At 51.0% G+C, this 13,835-nt stretch overlaps 7 protein-coding genes across 7 annotated transcripts; 4 read left to right on the top strand and 3 right to left on the bottom strand.

Annotated features, from left to right (window-relative positions):
• Window positions 1-707: 707 nt before the first annotated feature.
• Z520_00462 (uncharacterized protein) lies at window positions 708-1,262 on the top strand (the record flags this gene model as incomplete). Its single annotated transcript, XM_016770983.1, has 1 exon — window positions 708-1,262. One exon carries the CDS (start codon window positions 708-710, stop codon window positions 1,260-1,262), a length of 555 nt encoding a protein of 184 aa, XP_016637893.1.
• An 813-nt stretch (window positions 1,263-2,075) lies between these two features.
• On the bottom strand, window positions 2,076-3,685 carry Z520_00461 (ribonucleoside-diphosphate reductase small chain; the record flags this gene model as incomplete). The annotated part of the gene is made up of 5 exons (XM_016770982.1): window positions 2,076-2,252; window positions 2,378-2,936; window positions 2,987-3,207; window positions 3,303-3,590; window positions 3,656-3,685. 5 exons carry the CDS (start codon window positions 3,683-3,685, stop codon window positions 2,076-2,078), a joined length of 1,275 nt encoding a protein of 424 aa, XP_016637892.1.
• A 969-nt stretch (window positions 3,686-4,654) lies between these two features.
• On the bottom strand, window positions 4,655-5,647 carry Z520_00460 (uncharacterized protein; the record flags this gene model as incomplete). Its single annotated transcript, XM_016770981.1, has 2 exons — window positions 4,655-4,894; window positions 4,955-5,647. The coding sequence occupies 2 exons, from the start codon at window positions 5,645-5,647 to the stop codon at window positions 4,655-4,657; spliced, it is 933 nt and encodes a 310-aa protein (XP_016637891.1).
• A 701-nt stretch (window positions 5,648-6,348) lies between these two features.
• On the top strand, window positions 6,349-7,463 carry Z520_00459 (uncharacterized protein; the record flags this gene model as incomplete). Its single annotated transcript, XM_016770980.1, has 2 exons — window positions 6,349-6,408; window positions 6,456-7,463. 2 exons carry the CDS (start codon window positions 6,349-6,351, stop codon window positions 7,461-7,463), a joined length of 1,068 nt encoding a protein of 355 aa, XP_016637890.1.
• A 299-nt stretch (window positions 7,464-7,762) lies between these two features.
• On the top strand, window positions 7,763-9,424 carry Z520_00458 (uncharacterized protein; the record flags this gene model as incomplete). Its single annotated transcript, XM_016770979.1, has 1 exon — window positions 7,763-9,424. One exon carries the CDS (start codon window positions 7,763-7,765, stop codon window positions 9,422-9,424), a length of 1,662 nt encoding a protein of 553 aa, XP_016637889.1.
• Window positions 9,425-9,954: 530 nt separating this feature from the next.
• Window positions 9,955-11,783, top strand: Z520_00457 (uncharacterized protein; the record flags this gene model as incomplete). Its single annotated transcript, XM_016770978.1, has 3 exons — window positions 9,955-10,029; window positions 10,078-11,334; window positions 11,415-11,783. The coding sequence occupies 3 exons, from the start codon at window positions 9,955-9,957 to the stop codon at window positions 11,781-11,783; spliced, it is 1,701 nt and encodes a 566-aa protein (XP_016637888.1).
• A 774-nt stretch (window positions 11,784-12,557) lies between these two features.
• Window positions 12,558-13,268, bottom strand: Z520_00456 (uncharacterized protein; the record flags this gene model as incomplete). The annotated part of the gene is made up of 2 exons (XM_016770977.1): window positions 12,558-12,786; window positions 12,883-13,268. The coding sequence occupies 2 exons, from the start codon at window positions 13,266-13,268 to the stop codon at window positions 12,558-12,560; spliced, it is 615 nt and encodes a 204-aa protein (XP_016637887.1).
• Window positions 13,269-13,835: the final 567 nt, after the last annotated feature.

Genomic DNA, 13,835 nt, shown 5'->3' with positions numbered 1-13,835 from the left:
AATAGAGAGACGTCAAGGCCGACACAGTCCCTCATAAATGCACTTCCTCTCGCAACCGCCAAATCGCTCAACGATTGCATAATTAGCCTCGGAGGCAATGCCTCCGTCTGAAGTCCCATTTGCATGAGGGTTTGCCTTTGTTTCCAGTCTTCTGACAATGAGGCCAAAACATTGAATTCCATACTGCAGCATCATATGTATCGTATGATGTGGTCGGGATTTGTATGTGTCCGGAATCCGAAGAAGAGCTGATAGGCGGTTCGTATATCGTATCGGATAAAGCCCCTGCCTGTGACGCTGTGCACGTGATAATATGTCAGCCAATCGAGTTAGCTCTTTGTCTTTCCACCAACGCCGCCAAGACTCGGCTTCCTCTCGCCTTTTCTCTTTACGGCGCGTTCACAATGGCCCCGCATCTCCGGCTCTAATTAATTCAATAACTGAAGCAACTGGACACCAAACTGATACCCTCAGGATGCCCTCTTGAAATGCGGGAAGTGGGATAGGCCGACATACGACAACGAACCCTCGCTGACGTCATTGTCGGAAGGAACATACTGGTTGGCTTCCCTGCAACGGTGTCGTAAAATCACACCTTCTTGCGGAAGTCACTCACACCACATCCCCCACAAGGTTCTCGCACGACGAGGCCTTACATCCTGAGAGCCGAGGCAACAGAGGACGCAGGGTGTGTCCAAGTCCGGAATATGACCTACTTCACAGACCTGCATACCTACCTGCACCAGTCGTCGCTCCTCATCCAAGCGTACCCTTCAGCACGCATCACGACAAAATATGCTCTACCTCGAAAACCCAACACAAAAGCCAAATCAAAACCTAAGGAGTCACGAGGGAAAGATGATCCTGTATCTGGGGCTTCCACAACAGACACGGCTGCGACAACCTCTCCTCCATCACAACCGCAGAGCAAGCGGGAGCGTTCTGCCGTCCTTACCTTGAAAACATACCACGCAGAGAGCGGACTATGCTTGAAATACCGAACTGACAAGGCTGCCGAAGTTGGGAGGCTATTGAATGGACTAGGAAGACTGGCCAAAGGGGAGGTCATTGAGATGCCTGCTGCAGCAGCTGTCTCTGCGGCACCGGGAGCGGGCACAGGTGTAGATGGCGATAAGATGGACGTCGATGGTGGATCCGTCGCTGCGACGACCAAGATTGAAGACAAGGTTGTGACAGCTCCGCCAGCTGTGACGCAAGGGGGTGGAGGAGGGAAGGGAAAAAAGAAGAAAGGGAAGAAATGAAGTCAACCCTGAGTGGTTTGGTTTCACATACCGCTATTCCCGTCTGCCCATCGGGTAGCCAGCTTGGCCGGCATGTCAAAGTCATTGTTGGATACATGACAAGGCCCGGTAAAGGCTATCACACGGAGGATGACTACCATGAGGCTCAATTGCGAATGAGGCAAGTGACAGGAATAGAGATCTGGTGAGGTTTGAATGCCTCTCAACGACGGCAAAAGGGCGGTCTAGGATCGCCCTGCCATTATAGCGTCGTGGGCTGGGGTCGTCTCCCAGGAGACCAGGCTGAAACTGTTCAAGTGATGATGGTCTCGCACGATCATTTTCGTGCTCGGTAGCTAGCGGTGGATCAATATAGACTGGGCCGATGAGGTTGGTGTGCAGCAAGGAATGGAAAGCAAGACGAAATTTCGCATTGCATCTGCAAAGGAAACTAGAGAGAAGACACCAATTACAGCTGTGATTGTGTTTCTAATTCAAAGTACTAGTATGTATTTCGTACAACCTCCCAGTTCACCACGCTATGAATTCTTCATGATTAACCAAAAAGCAAGACCCTCTCTGTCTAGCTGACCTATGCACACGAGGAGAAGCAGACCGTTCTCAAAACAGTTCAGCAAAACAACACCATACACTCCTCACCCGAGACCCGTTTGAAACCGTCACGCTGCTTTTCTTGGTGACGAATGCCGATTTGAGTTGGGTATAACAAATGTAGAGAGGATGGAGCACCTTCTAGGTTTTCTTCCTTCGTTTACCGATTAGACGCCTTGAACAATACAGGAAAAGAAATCGTCGTGAAAGATCCAATGTGATCTAAAAGTCTTCGTCAAAGCTGATGCCGTTGCTCTCGCCCTGCGTCTTCTCCTCCTTGGGCGACGTGGACTTCTCTTCGGACTTCTTGTTGGCTGAAGTCATCACACCACTCTTTTGATAGTCACCGACGCGCTTCTCGAAGAAGTTGGTCTTGCCGGCGAGTGAGATGTTCTCCATCTAAACATTTCGTACAGTTAGCATTTGAATCAAATGGACATCAGACCAGAAGCCTTTGTCCAATCATTTCTAGAAAACGTGACAGCGCCAGATATCCATTGCGCTGGATATTGGAGACCACTTACGAATGGGAACGGATTCTGCGCATTGTAGTATCGCTTGTTGCCCAGAGCAAGGAGCAGCCGGTCAGCGACAAACTCAATGTACTGACACATGAGCTTCGAATTCATGCCCAGCAGCGCGACGGGGAGGGCATCGGTAAGGAACTCCTTCTCAATACCGACGGCCTCGACTATAATATTTTCGATGAGTTGTGGGTCGGGCTTGTGCTGCAGATGTTGCATCAGCAGGCATGCGAAGTCGGTGTGCATACCCTCGTCACGAGAGATGAGCTCGTTGGAGAAGGTGAGGCCGGGCATGAGACCCTTGCTCTTCAGCCAGAAGATTGATGCGAAGGACCCAGAGAAGAAGATGCCCTCGACCGCTGCGAAAGCCACGAGTCGTTGGGCAAAGCTCGACTCTTTGTCTGAGATCCATCGCAAAGCCCAGTCGGCTTTCTTACGAATGCAAGGGATCGTGTCGATGGCGTCAAACAAGTATGTCTTCTCCTTGGGATCTTTGACATAGGTGTCAATGAGAAGGCTGTACATCTCCGAGTGGATGTTCTCCATCATAACTTGAAACCTTAAAAACCCATCAGCAATGTGGCCACGAGGCGGTAGGAAATTGCATACCCGTAAAAGCAACGGGCTTCCGGTACTTGCACTTCGGCACTGAAGCGCTCAAGTAGGTTCTCGTTGACAATGCCGTCGGAGGCAGCAAAGAAAGCAAGGACGTGAGAGATGAAGTAGCGTTCGTCGTTGTTTAGGCGATTGTGCCAATCGTGAAGGTCTTTGGAGAGATCAACTTCTTCCGCTGTCCAGAAGCTGGCCTCTGCACGCTTATACATATTCCACTGTGCAAGAGTGTTAGTCGTGAAGCTCTGAACACCTTAAGTGGGACGAGCGTGAAGGATGCGGGAGGAACTGTGCTGCTAGCCAAGACACGTACTATCTCATGATACTTCAGAGGAAAGAGAACGAAGCGATGAGCGTTCTCTTGTAGCAGTGGCTCCTCAGCTTCGAGCTCTTTGAGGGTCTTGGGGACCTGGGCTTGCTCATTTTTCTCTTGTGCCTCTGGAGCAGACTTTTTCTCGACCTCTAACTCGGGTTTGACCGTGGACTCGGTAGGCACGGTGGACTCGAAGGGAACAGGCATGTTTTCCTTGTCCTCAACATTGAAGTTGAGCTTCTTGACAGGACTGTCCTTGACCTTGAGACTCTCGAGGCTTGCAGCCGCCTGCGCGTATTGTTAGTAATGTGTACATGTCGGAGAAAAATGTATGATGCAAGTGGCAAACACACCTGCTTTGACGGCGTAACTTGGGTCGTCATTGTTCAATTCTGAGGGAGAAGCAATGAGAGAACAAAGAAGCAAAGGTGTTTAGGTAGATTGATGTCGAAGTAACCGTGGTTGTTGAGTGCAAAGGTGGAAGAGAAATGTCGATTGAGAGAGATGTAAACTGGTTGCTGGGGGTATTTAACATGAACGCGCTAGAGCGTGGACCGCGACAAAGTGACCGAGCGTGTTCTGGCGGGCTGGGGCTAAAGTACCACGTACTGGCCTGCACCCGAAGTTGATCCACTTCATCACAACAACGCACCACGAAACACCCGTGATTGTGACCTTGGAGCCTTAGCCAAGTGGATTCCTTACGAAATACTGAACAATGTCATCGGATGGACTTCAGAAGAGGCCTGTTCTAATTAGGCATTCGACCCCCAGATGAGAGACAGCTGCCTGAAGTTTCCGCAAAACTCTACAGGCTTAATAGGTTCTCGGTCTATCATGTGATCTAATCTGATCTTGATTCGATCCGCACAACTTTGAATGACGTGCGTCTCTGCCCTTACCGCCCATACCGAATGGGGCAGCAATAGCCACCCAGCAGCCTTCCGAGATCGGTCTCGCCAGCGCCCCAGCCTTGCACTGAGCCGTGCATTGTGCTATTTGAAGTTCCAAAGGCGGCGGGCATGCTTCTGGACTTGTCCAGCAATACTCAGTACAAGATACAGCCATGCTTTCTGGAGAATGCCTGCAGGAGACAAAAACAGAATGATCCTCCCAACACGCACACATTCCACCATCATGGGAGTCCTTGTTGATGATACTGCGTCAGTCAAGGTTGTCGATTCCGCTTGGCTTGCGAGTCATGGATACAGCAAGCTTTAGAAGCCTTGACCAACACGAAATCCGCCTTGTTCCCAGAAGACATGGTCCTCAAAGTCTCAAGGTGATGGACGCCAGTCCTAACCAACGCCGTACGATGCAACGCTAAGCAGGAGTGTCTCAAACTATGCATCTCAAAGCTTCTCCGTGAGAGACTTTGGTAGAATCCTGCTCTCAACTCCGCGTACGAGCTTGTTTGTCTGCTCTGCCAGCGTCAACGTGAGGATGGTGTGGGGCAGTATTCGAGCAAGATGTGCTGTGAAGCCTTTGTAGACACTGAGAACACCCTCTGTCGAGATAGTCTTCCAGAGGCAGTCGAAAATACCATTGTACAAATTGCCGTGTTGGTTGTACAATCGCGCCATGACGGTATCCTGTGTCATAGATTAATACTTGAAGCAAATAGAAGCCGGAGTGGGTACAAAGAGACCTACCGGTGGATGCATAAAGACGCAGACTACAAAGCCGCTGGCAGTTGAGCTCATCAAATGCAGTGCAAGGCCATCTTCCATTCCGAAATGGCGAATTAACCGTCTCTTGGCAAAGAAATATGTCGGCAACTGGACTGAACTTCCTGCTCCGGTTCTGACCATCGACGCACCCATGCCTCGGTATAGACCTCTTACACCTTCTGCTTTATAAATCTGGGACAGCCCATCGAAAGCGTTGCGGTATTTATGCTGCGTCCCCACAGGCAAAAAGGGAGAGTAGGACTGTAGTCGGGTCTTGACCAGAAAGAAAGGCGACCCTGCCATAGCCCCCAGGATACCAGAAGCTGCGCCGGAAAAAATGTTGACACCAAGAGACTGGACATTGGTGTCCTTGAAGATGAGCTTGGTGCACGCCGCTCGTAGCGGCTCGTAAAATCCCAATCGACAGCCGTTCAATAGTATCTGGTAGATGTATGCAGTTCCGAGTCCTCTGTATATTCCCTTCAGGCCTTCGTTTTTAAGGATGACCCCGACGCCGTGGAAGACACCTTTGTATTTCCTTACTGCAACGTCTTTGGCCTGTAATTCTCCTTGAAGCTGTAACCTAATCTTGACTGTTTCGAAGGGGTGTGTTGCGGTGACGGCTCCGCAAGCAGCAATGCCGCCGGCAATAAATGCGCCTGTTGTTGTTGACATGGTCGAGGCGTCGAGTGCTCGAGTGGCTCCTTCTCTTCCCTTCCACGCCTGAACTTGTCGGGATTTTACTGTAGAAATGATGTGACAGAGCAGAACATATTTCTAGACGAGAGGGTCCTCAAGGTCAGGAAGGCGGTGGCAGGTCAGCGAGTGTCAGAGGTTGCGCTTGCGACACTTGGCTGTTCAAACGAGAAAATTATCTCCCTCTCAAGGACTCTTACGAAGCGACGTCGGAGTCAGAGTAGCAGCGCAGGAGGTCTCTGATTACTCCGTATTATTGGAGTCAGCTTCAGGGACTGGGGTAGGCACCGAGGCACCTGGTGCTACCTAAGAGGCTCGCATAGTTAAACTTGGGGGCTGGGATTGGCGCACTAGGCTGCGGTTTACCGACAGACCGCTTAGATCTTAGGCGGGGCCCATGGCGAATCTTCCAACTGGTGATTAGGGCCACAGGCAGTCCAGGTACCACTACTAGGAGAGGTAAACTCAAGTACTGGAAACGGGAATTTTCTCTTCATGACATGAACGAAAGCATTCCAGGTGCCACCAACTCAGAGTCAGCATACGTCTCTTGTTGCGCGATTTGACGTTGACGTTGCTCTTTCTCTGCTGAGACTCACTCGTTGCACACTCACTGGAGTCGTCTTCGCGTCGATGTGCAAGGTTTGGCGCTGCCTAGTCCTTCCTCCTGCTTGTTAGCCATGGCAGCGCTTCCCCAGCAGAAAGTACACGATGTCATCAAGCAATACCGGCCTGCAAGAGTAGGTGCTTCTTACGCTATTTTCCAGCCTCTGCTGATTACGTCCAGCAATTTCCCGGCTCAACTCGCTCAGATGGAGTCGAGAGTCGTGTCACCTCCCTTGATTTCGACGACATGGGCGAGTTCCTCGTTGCAGCCTCGGACGACGAAACGATGCATGTCTACGATATAAAAGAGGGAAAGAGAACCAAGACGATACCCAGCAAGAAGTATGGCATACATTTGGCTCGATTTACTCACCATCCGCGCAATGTTCTGTTTGCCAGTACGAAGCAGGACGATTCCCTGCGCTTACTGGAACTTCACAACGAGAGCTTCGTTCGCTATTTTACAGCTCATACGGGACAAGTAACTTGTATAGCACTGTCGCCAGGCAGCGATCAGTTCTTGTCGTGCGGCAATGACGACATGGTTTGTCTGTGGGACCTGGACTCCAGGAGTCCTCAAGGGAAACTGAAACTTGTTACTCCCTACCTCGCAGCCTACGATCCGTCTGCGCAAATCATGGCGATAGCGTCGCAGTCAACCTCATCCATCCTTCTGTACGATGTCCGAAACTTCGATAAAGCGCCCTTCGCTACCTTTGACATGGCCGCAGAGGAGGATAGGTACACCCCAACCACAAAGGGTCGCGCATGGACTAAATTAGAGTTCTCAAACGACGGGAAAAATATGCTTCTCGGCACCGACTATCATGGTCATTTCGTGCTAGACGCCTTTGATGGAACGGTCAAATCATTTCTACTGGGGAAGACGGCTGGTACTGGACGGGCGGCTCCGGTGTCGACATCTGGAAAGCCACTCGGTCAAGGAGACGCCTGTTTTACACAAGATGGGAGGTATGTCGTTGGTGGGGCTGGCGACCAGCCAGACGTGCTCGTCTGGGATACCCATAATGTCAGCGACATTCGACAGGAGCCCATGGTTCGGTTGACGAGCCGGGGAATCAAGGCGCCTGTGGTACAATGCAATCCCCGCTACAACATGCTTGTGACAGCAGACACCAGGGTGTGCATGTGGCTGCCCGGCGATCAAATCAAGAATCCGGAACTCTGAAGGATAAATTGCACCATTCAGCACTTTGGAATGAGACCTGGCAGCCAAGCATGTTCTCATTCACGGGCGGATCAAGGCTGAGACGCTGTCTCTGTTGAAAACACGATGCTTGGCAGTGCACTTGGTTCCGCCAATGAAAAGTGCGCTCGGTATACCTACTCCGCAACAATGAGTCCAGCCAAAGTTCACTTCCAGGATCACAATCTTCGCAAGAGCACTTCTCTCACCTTTCGAATAGACTCTGTTGCCTGTCCTTGGTGATCTGGCAATCTCTTCTCGCAATTCAACAAGAGGGCTCAATGCTTGTCTCGGACGATCACGATGAAAACGGGCCTTCCCCACCGAGCTCTACCGACCTGCTTAGGAGTCTTCAAAGCCGTGCCAGCGCCTTGCTACGGGAATTTCAATTATATCAGACCCACCTCAAGGCGCGAGGAAAACAACAGCAAGTAGAAACTCGAGCGTTCAAACGAGGAATCGAGTCAGAGGTGAAGATCTTGGAAAAGATAGCACGCGTGTTTACAACTTCCAACAACAACATTCTGAGTACTGTCGGCCGTCCGATCCAGCAAAATGAGGAAACTCCACAACTACACGCGCTGAGAAGCTCTAACCTGCCCTTTTACGAAGCTGTTTGGCATACCGCAAAATCATGCCGTCATATTACTGCGCTGGGCAAGAAAATGTATTTTGCAGGAAAGCACAGCGCTGCAGATGGAAAAAGTCGGAGGGAGAAAATGGTAAGCCGGACAGAAGTTTTGAGGGATGCACAAAAGAAAGAGACTCTGGTGGACATCATTGCTGACAATGGATTGCAATGGATCAAAATCTCGACTTTGACGGAGAAACGCCTCCTTTTCGAGATGGCCAAGGAAGGCTGGGAAAAGTACGGAGATTTTGATGACGATAGCGACACGGAAGACGCACATGTCCCTGAGATTGACAATGATGGCATGAGGACAAGTAAACTTGAACTTGTGCGACTTGCCGAGGATCTGAAGATCGCAGCCCAAGAAGTCAGAGTTCAATTTCGGCACCCACAGATTCGATTTGTCTTACCAAAAATTCGCGAAGGTATCATCCCCGATGTGGATGCTTTTCTTGCCGACCTACGCGCAACTGGCGCTGTTGTCGAATGCAATATGGATATCTGTATACTCAGTGAGGGTCGGCAGCTTGATCTTGACAACATGACGCCCACCGCGCCGACTGTGCCTTTGACCAGCACCATCAACATCGATTGTACGATACTGCTGGCATTGATCTCTGACATATCACATTTCCCAAGGCAGCAACTATTGTCAGCCTCTGTCCACAAATCTGAGACTTATCACAAGGCGATTGTGAACCAAATCGAATCTGAAATATCCTCACCAATGCTACCTGACAACATATATCTCCTCCTTGCCGCACGAGACTTAGAATGTACTCCACATGCTGCTCAGCGGATGCGAGAGATAGTTCACTGCATGGGGACACCGAGTGAGTTGAGCCGGGCCGAGATCCTCTTGGGCGAGGGACAACACAGAGATCAATCGCCTTCGACCCTGAGGCAAGCCTTTAGTAAACTATCAATGCACGCTGTCCCGACAGAGATACGATTCCCCGTCAAAGTGATCGACTTTGATGTGAATGAGCTCTTTGACCCGAATTCCGCCTCAGTGGCGCTGGCTATTGAATCAAGCAGACCCTTTCCTACTTCCGTCGCTGCCCGGGTGAAGGACAGGTCGCGGCTTACTCCTATCAACGCTTCAGTCTTCTTTTATGGCTGGGTTAGCCAGATTGTGACACTAACAAGCAATCGCGCAGTGGCAACCGAGCTTTTCAAGACCATCAATGACATTCTGGATTGTGATGATGGGCAAGAGCAAGGACATCAGGGGGACGCGGAGTTTCCGGGCCCACTCATATTATGTTGTGAGACGGCGAGAAGCTTGATAGGGAAAACGAAATTCAAGTGAGAGTCAGGAAGCAAGAAAGGTGGACAAGCACACGATGGTTCATCCTCTCGAGGACACCGAGCCCTGAAGCATTGTCATTCCAGGTGGTGAGCTTGCCTACCACTTTTTGCGAGCTGCAGCTCGAGCGAAGGTTCAGCATTTGTTGTAAGCGGTGCGTAAATAATATGACGAGCGTGTGAGTCTGCATGAAATATGGTACTGCCACCATGGATTTGCTCGAGTAAAATGCCTTGATTCCAGGGAGCAACCCATGAGAATCGATGAAATGGTTCTGCGTAGTGAAGCAGCTGCGCCATGGCGGAGTCTGGAAATGTCTCCGAACAAATAATACGTGTCGACGTATGCTGTACTCCTCCCGCTCACAACATCGCAGACAGGAGTAACTTTCCTTCCAACACAACATGGCTTTCGCTTTGTCCTCCTGATGTGCCCTCCGACTGAAGCAGTTCAAGTCCTTGAATTGACAGTGTTCCGCATCAATTCTTACTCCTGACTGTTTGTACCTCTGCCGCAACGGTCCTGCCTACACGATGCGCCGATGGGTGCCTTCACTCAGCCTGCTGGCATACCTTGCAGCAATTGTCGCCGGAAATGAAGTCCAAATTGTGAGAACAGCGGGGTGCGTTGTTGTATAGCCCGCTGACGATGACTAGAAAGAAGATGACGAGCACCGCCAGCGGTGTTCAGGGATGTACAGTCGGAAATCTTGGGGCGGGTCAATAGATCCTTTCATCCTCGTCAAGTTCCTTCCGGACCACACCGAAGACGACTCAGACCCGATTGCAAGCCTCATCATATTCGAATGGCAAGATGAGCCGTTGATAGGCAGGATGCCGCCTGGCGGGGAGTCCTACCGAGATCTCGAGACAATATGCACCACCGACGCTGTCGCACAAGGGTTATGTGAAGAGAAGGATATTGGCGCTTTCATACTGGCCCCTAATGCCACAGAGGCCTCGAGGAACCCGATATCGAACGAAGCCATCCATTTGAAAGATCCAAAGGCCATCAACTACCCCATCCGTCGAACGGGCTACTATTGCGTCTCGACGTACGCTTTCTCGGATCACGAGTACAATGGAGTGGTGACATTCAGGAACGCGTACGGTGAGCTGCCAGCAGCTCAAATAGCCAAACTTCCATTCTACGGCGGCCTCACCATTGTCTACGCGGTGCTGGGTATATTCTGGGCTTTTCTCTATTTCCAGAACCGCTCCGACATCCTCCCGGTGCAAAACTACATCACTGCCATCATCATTTTCTTGATCGTCGAACAGCTGATGACCTGGGGATTCTACGACTATCAAAACCGTCATGGGAACAATGCGCTCAACAAAGTCTTCATGATCATTGTCTCGATTCTCAACGCTGGACGAAACTCATTCTCTTTCTTCCTTCTGCTTATTGTCTGCATGGGCTATGGAGTGGTGAAGCCCTCCCTAGGGAGAACGATGATTTATGTCCGCATCCTCGCCGCCGCTCACTTTGTTTTCGGGGTCATCTACGCCATCGCCTCTATGGCCGTCACCCCTGAATCTGTCGGCCCCTTGATTCTCTTCGTCATTCTTCCACTCGCGGGTACCATGACAGCATTCTATGTGTGGACATTATCGTCTCTCAACGTCACCATCAAAGATCTCATCGACCGCAAACAAAAGTCCAAGGCAATGATGTATAAAAAATTATCCTGGTGCATCCTAGGGAGTGTGCTGGTCATTTTTGCATTTTTCTTCATCAACAGCTTCGCAATTGCCGGGTCGGGCTCCGCGAACTTTGTGCCGGAGCATTGGCAGACGAGATGGTTTGTGCTGGACGGATGGCTGAACATCGTGTATTTGTTCAACATTGCGTTCATTGCGTATCTGTGGAGGCCGACTGCGAATAATCGACGATTTGCGATGAGTGACGAGGTGAAACTCCCCTCTCTTGCCCCTTGTGTCCCAGTATAAGCGCCGTATGAAGAAGCTAACACAATTTCGCTCTTTGACAGCTCGCCCAAGACGACGACGGTTTCGAAATCCGCAGCATCGCCGATTCCATCGAGGACGACGACGACCCGGAAGCCGCCAACGCGCGAAAAGATCAAGAAAGAGCAGTTCCTCCCTCTGGAGGGGGAGCAGCGACGTCCATCACGGACGCTATTGCCCACGAACCGACTCCAGCGAGGAGGCCTTCCCCGGCACCGGCGCTGCAGAATAGTACCCAATCCGCACCTTCTCAGAAGCCTCTGAACCCCCCGCAACCGAGAATGTCATTGGATGGCGAGACCATCTTTGCCGTCGGCGACGACGGGATCGAGTGGAGCGATGGCGAAGAAGAGGATAGTGGCGATGAAAGGAAGAAGTTGACCGGTAAATGAGAGACTTCTTGTTAGCTGTTTTGAAACTGCCGAAGGGACAGGACGGTCCACTACTATTGAACTGGCTCGCCTCCGGCAACTTGAATGACTTCTTTCAATTGGACTTACTTGCCCCTTTTGGGGAGGGCTTTGGCAACGGCGCGGGAATGGGAACTCGAGAAATATGCATGTCGAATGACTACTAGCAACCAAGTCGGTGGAGGGCATGAAGAAATTGATGGGTTTTGCTCCCAAATAAGCGAATCGTAATACGACGGTCTGTCTGTATAGTCTGTCTGTGCCGAGCGAGTCGCCTGGACTGGGGCTCGCGGAACAAACCATTGGAAAGAGAGACCATCCCATCCTATCCCGATGCTATATCTTGCGTGAAGCAGTGATGGCCTTCGGCCTTCAGCAGTAACCTATCAGGAGCCCCCCGCCCGCGCGTACGAGGCAAAACATAAGCACATCCTCACAAAATGCAGCGACGAGAGGGAAAGGAGGGTAAGAGGGAAAGAAGAAAGACGCCTCCTCGGGACGAAGAGAACCAGAGTCGGATTTGTATTTGTATTTGGTCAGACTCGGAGCGTTGGGACCCCTCGAACTCGTGCAGTGGAGTGAGTGCTGTGCCACTGCGAGGTCGACGCACATAGGTACGAACGAATGTTTTCTTGGACCACGTTGAGCAAGTTGAGCAGGCTATTGTCAAATGCCCGACAGAGTGTTCTGTCTGCTAATCCTGTTGTTCGTGGTGATTTCATCGCGACACCAGAGGACGTTGTCCCTCATGCGACGTTACCCACCCAGCTTCTTCGCGCGATCCTTTGCGATATCACACATGGCCTTTAGGCAAGGAGAGTAGCACTTGTTAGAAGATTTGACTTCACTGAAGCTGCGTGGGGTCGAAAGCAATGTACCACCTACCTTGATTGCCTCTTGCTTTTCCAGCTGAATGTCTCCTCGATCTATTCGCCTTTGCATGTCCTCCATGATGACAGGGCGACTTCGTCCGTTCACAAACACTCTGTTGTCTTCTCATCAACAACCACGAAGGTCACTGGGCAAGGGGATGGTAGGGAAGAACGTGAAACAGCGGAGCAGAAGGAGCGGGAAGCCGTACACATATCGTAGACCCGGAAACTTGTCTTCGTATTTGCGGTTCATCTCCGCCAGCTTCTCTGCCTCCTCCGCTCCGCCTTGATTCAGCTGCGCTTGCTCCTTACGACTCTGTTCACTTTCAACCTTTTTCTCACCTAACCGCGGATGAGCGGACAAGATGGCTTCCAGCCATTTTTGATCACTCTCCAAGTTTGATCGGTGGAGTTCCAGCAACTGCTCGCCCACCGCTTCAATGAGTGAATCGTACGTCGGGAATGACTGTTCCCGCAGTAAGCTGACGGATAGTGTATGCAGTTGCAGACACGGCTCGAAGAGGGTGTCGAGAATTTGTGCCCTTTGTTCGGCATCCAGTGTTGGCAGAGTTGATGTCGGTGGAAGAGATGCCATGATAAGTGAGATACGTCTCCTGTTTAAGTCATCTGCGTAACCCCGGGGGCCTTTGATTCGAACGCAAGAAAATCCTCCGTGGGAGAAAAGTTCTATAAAGAACCATCTGAGGTTCAAACGCTAGTACCCAACGTCATTTACAGGGCCGCTGTAAAGAGGTGGTCGGCGTTCGCCGAAACATCTGAACCCGCTTCACGTGGTTTGGCGTTGAACTCGTGAAGAGGCTGGGAAAGAATGGCCAGTTCGCTACGTGTCAGTCAAGTCGCTATAATGCGCAATAGTTAATCAGCGGCGTGCCGCTGGTGCCCCGACCTCTCCTCATGGTCCCATGACATGATTATTTCAACGTGCAGCCACGCGAATAGATGGTGTGTCAATAGTTCGCAGTGATCGATGATTCTGGGAAATCAGAAATTCCTCGAAGCAACATCAAGGCACTGTGTGTGCTTTCTGTCTGTCGGAAGCGTGTCTGCAGAGCACGACATTCTCGAGATTCTCTTGCAAAGCGACAAACATTTTGTCATGGCTTGACGACTGGGGAATCGCCATGCTCAACGTAAAAGCAAT

Source organism: Fonsecaea multimorphosa, assembly GCF_000836435.1.
Source record: "Fonsecaea multimorphosa CBS 102226 unplaced genomic scaffold supercont1.1, whole genome shotgun sequence".
Lineage (NCBI taxonomy): Eukaryota > Fungi > Ascomycota > Eurotiomycetes > Chaetothyriales > Herpotrichiellaceae > Fonsecaea > Fonsecaea multimorphosa.
Note: the sequence above shows the minus strand (reverse complement) of the source record. Positions and strands in the feature narration are given on the sequence as shown.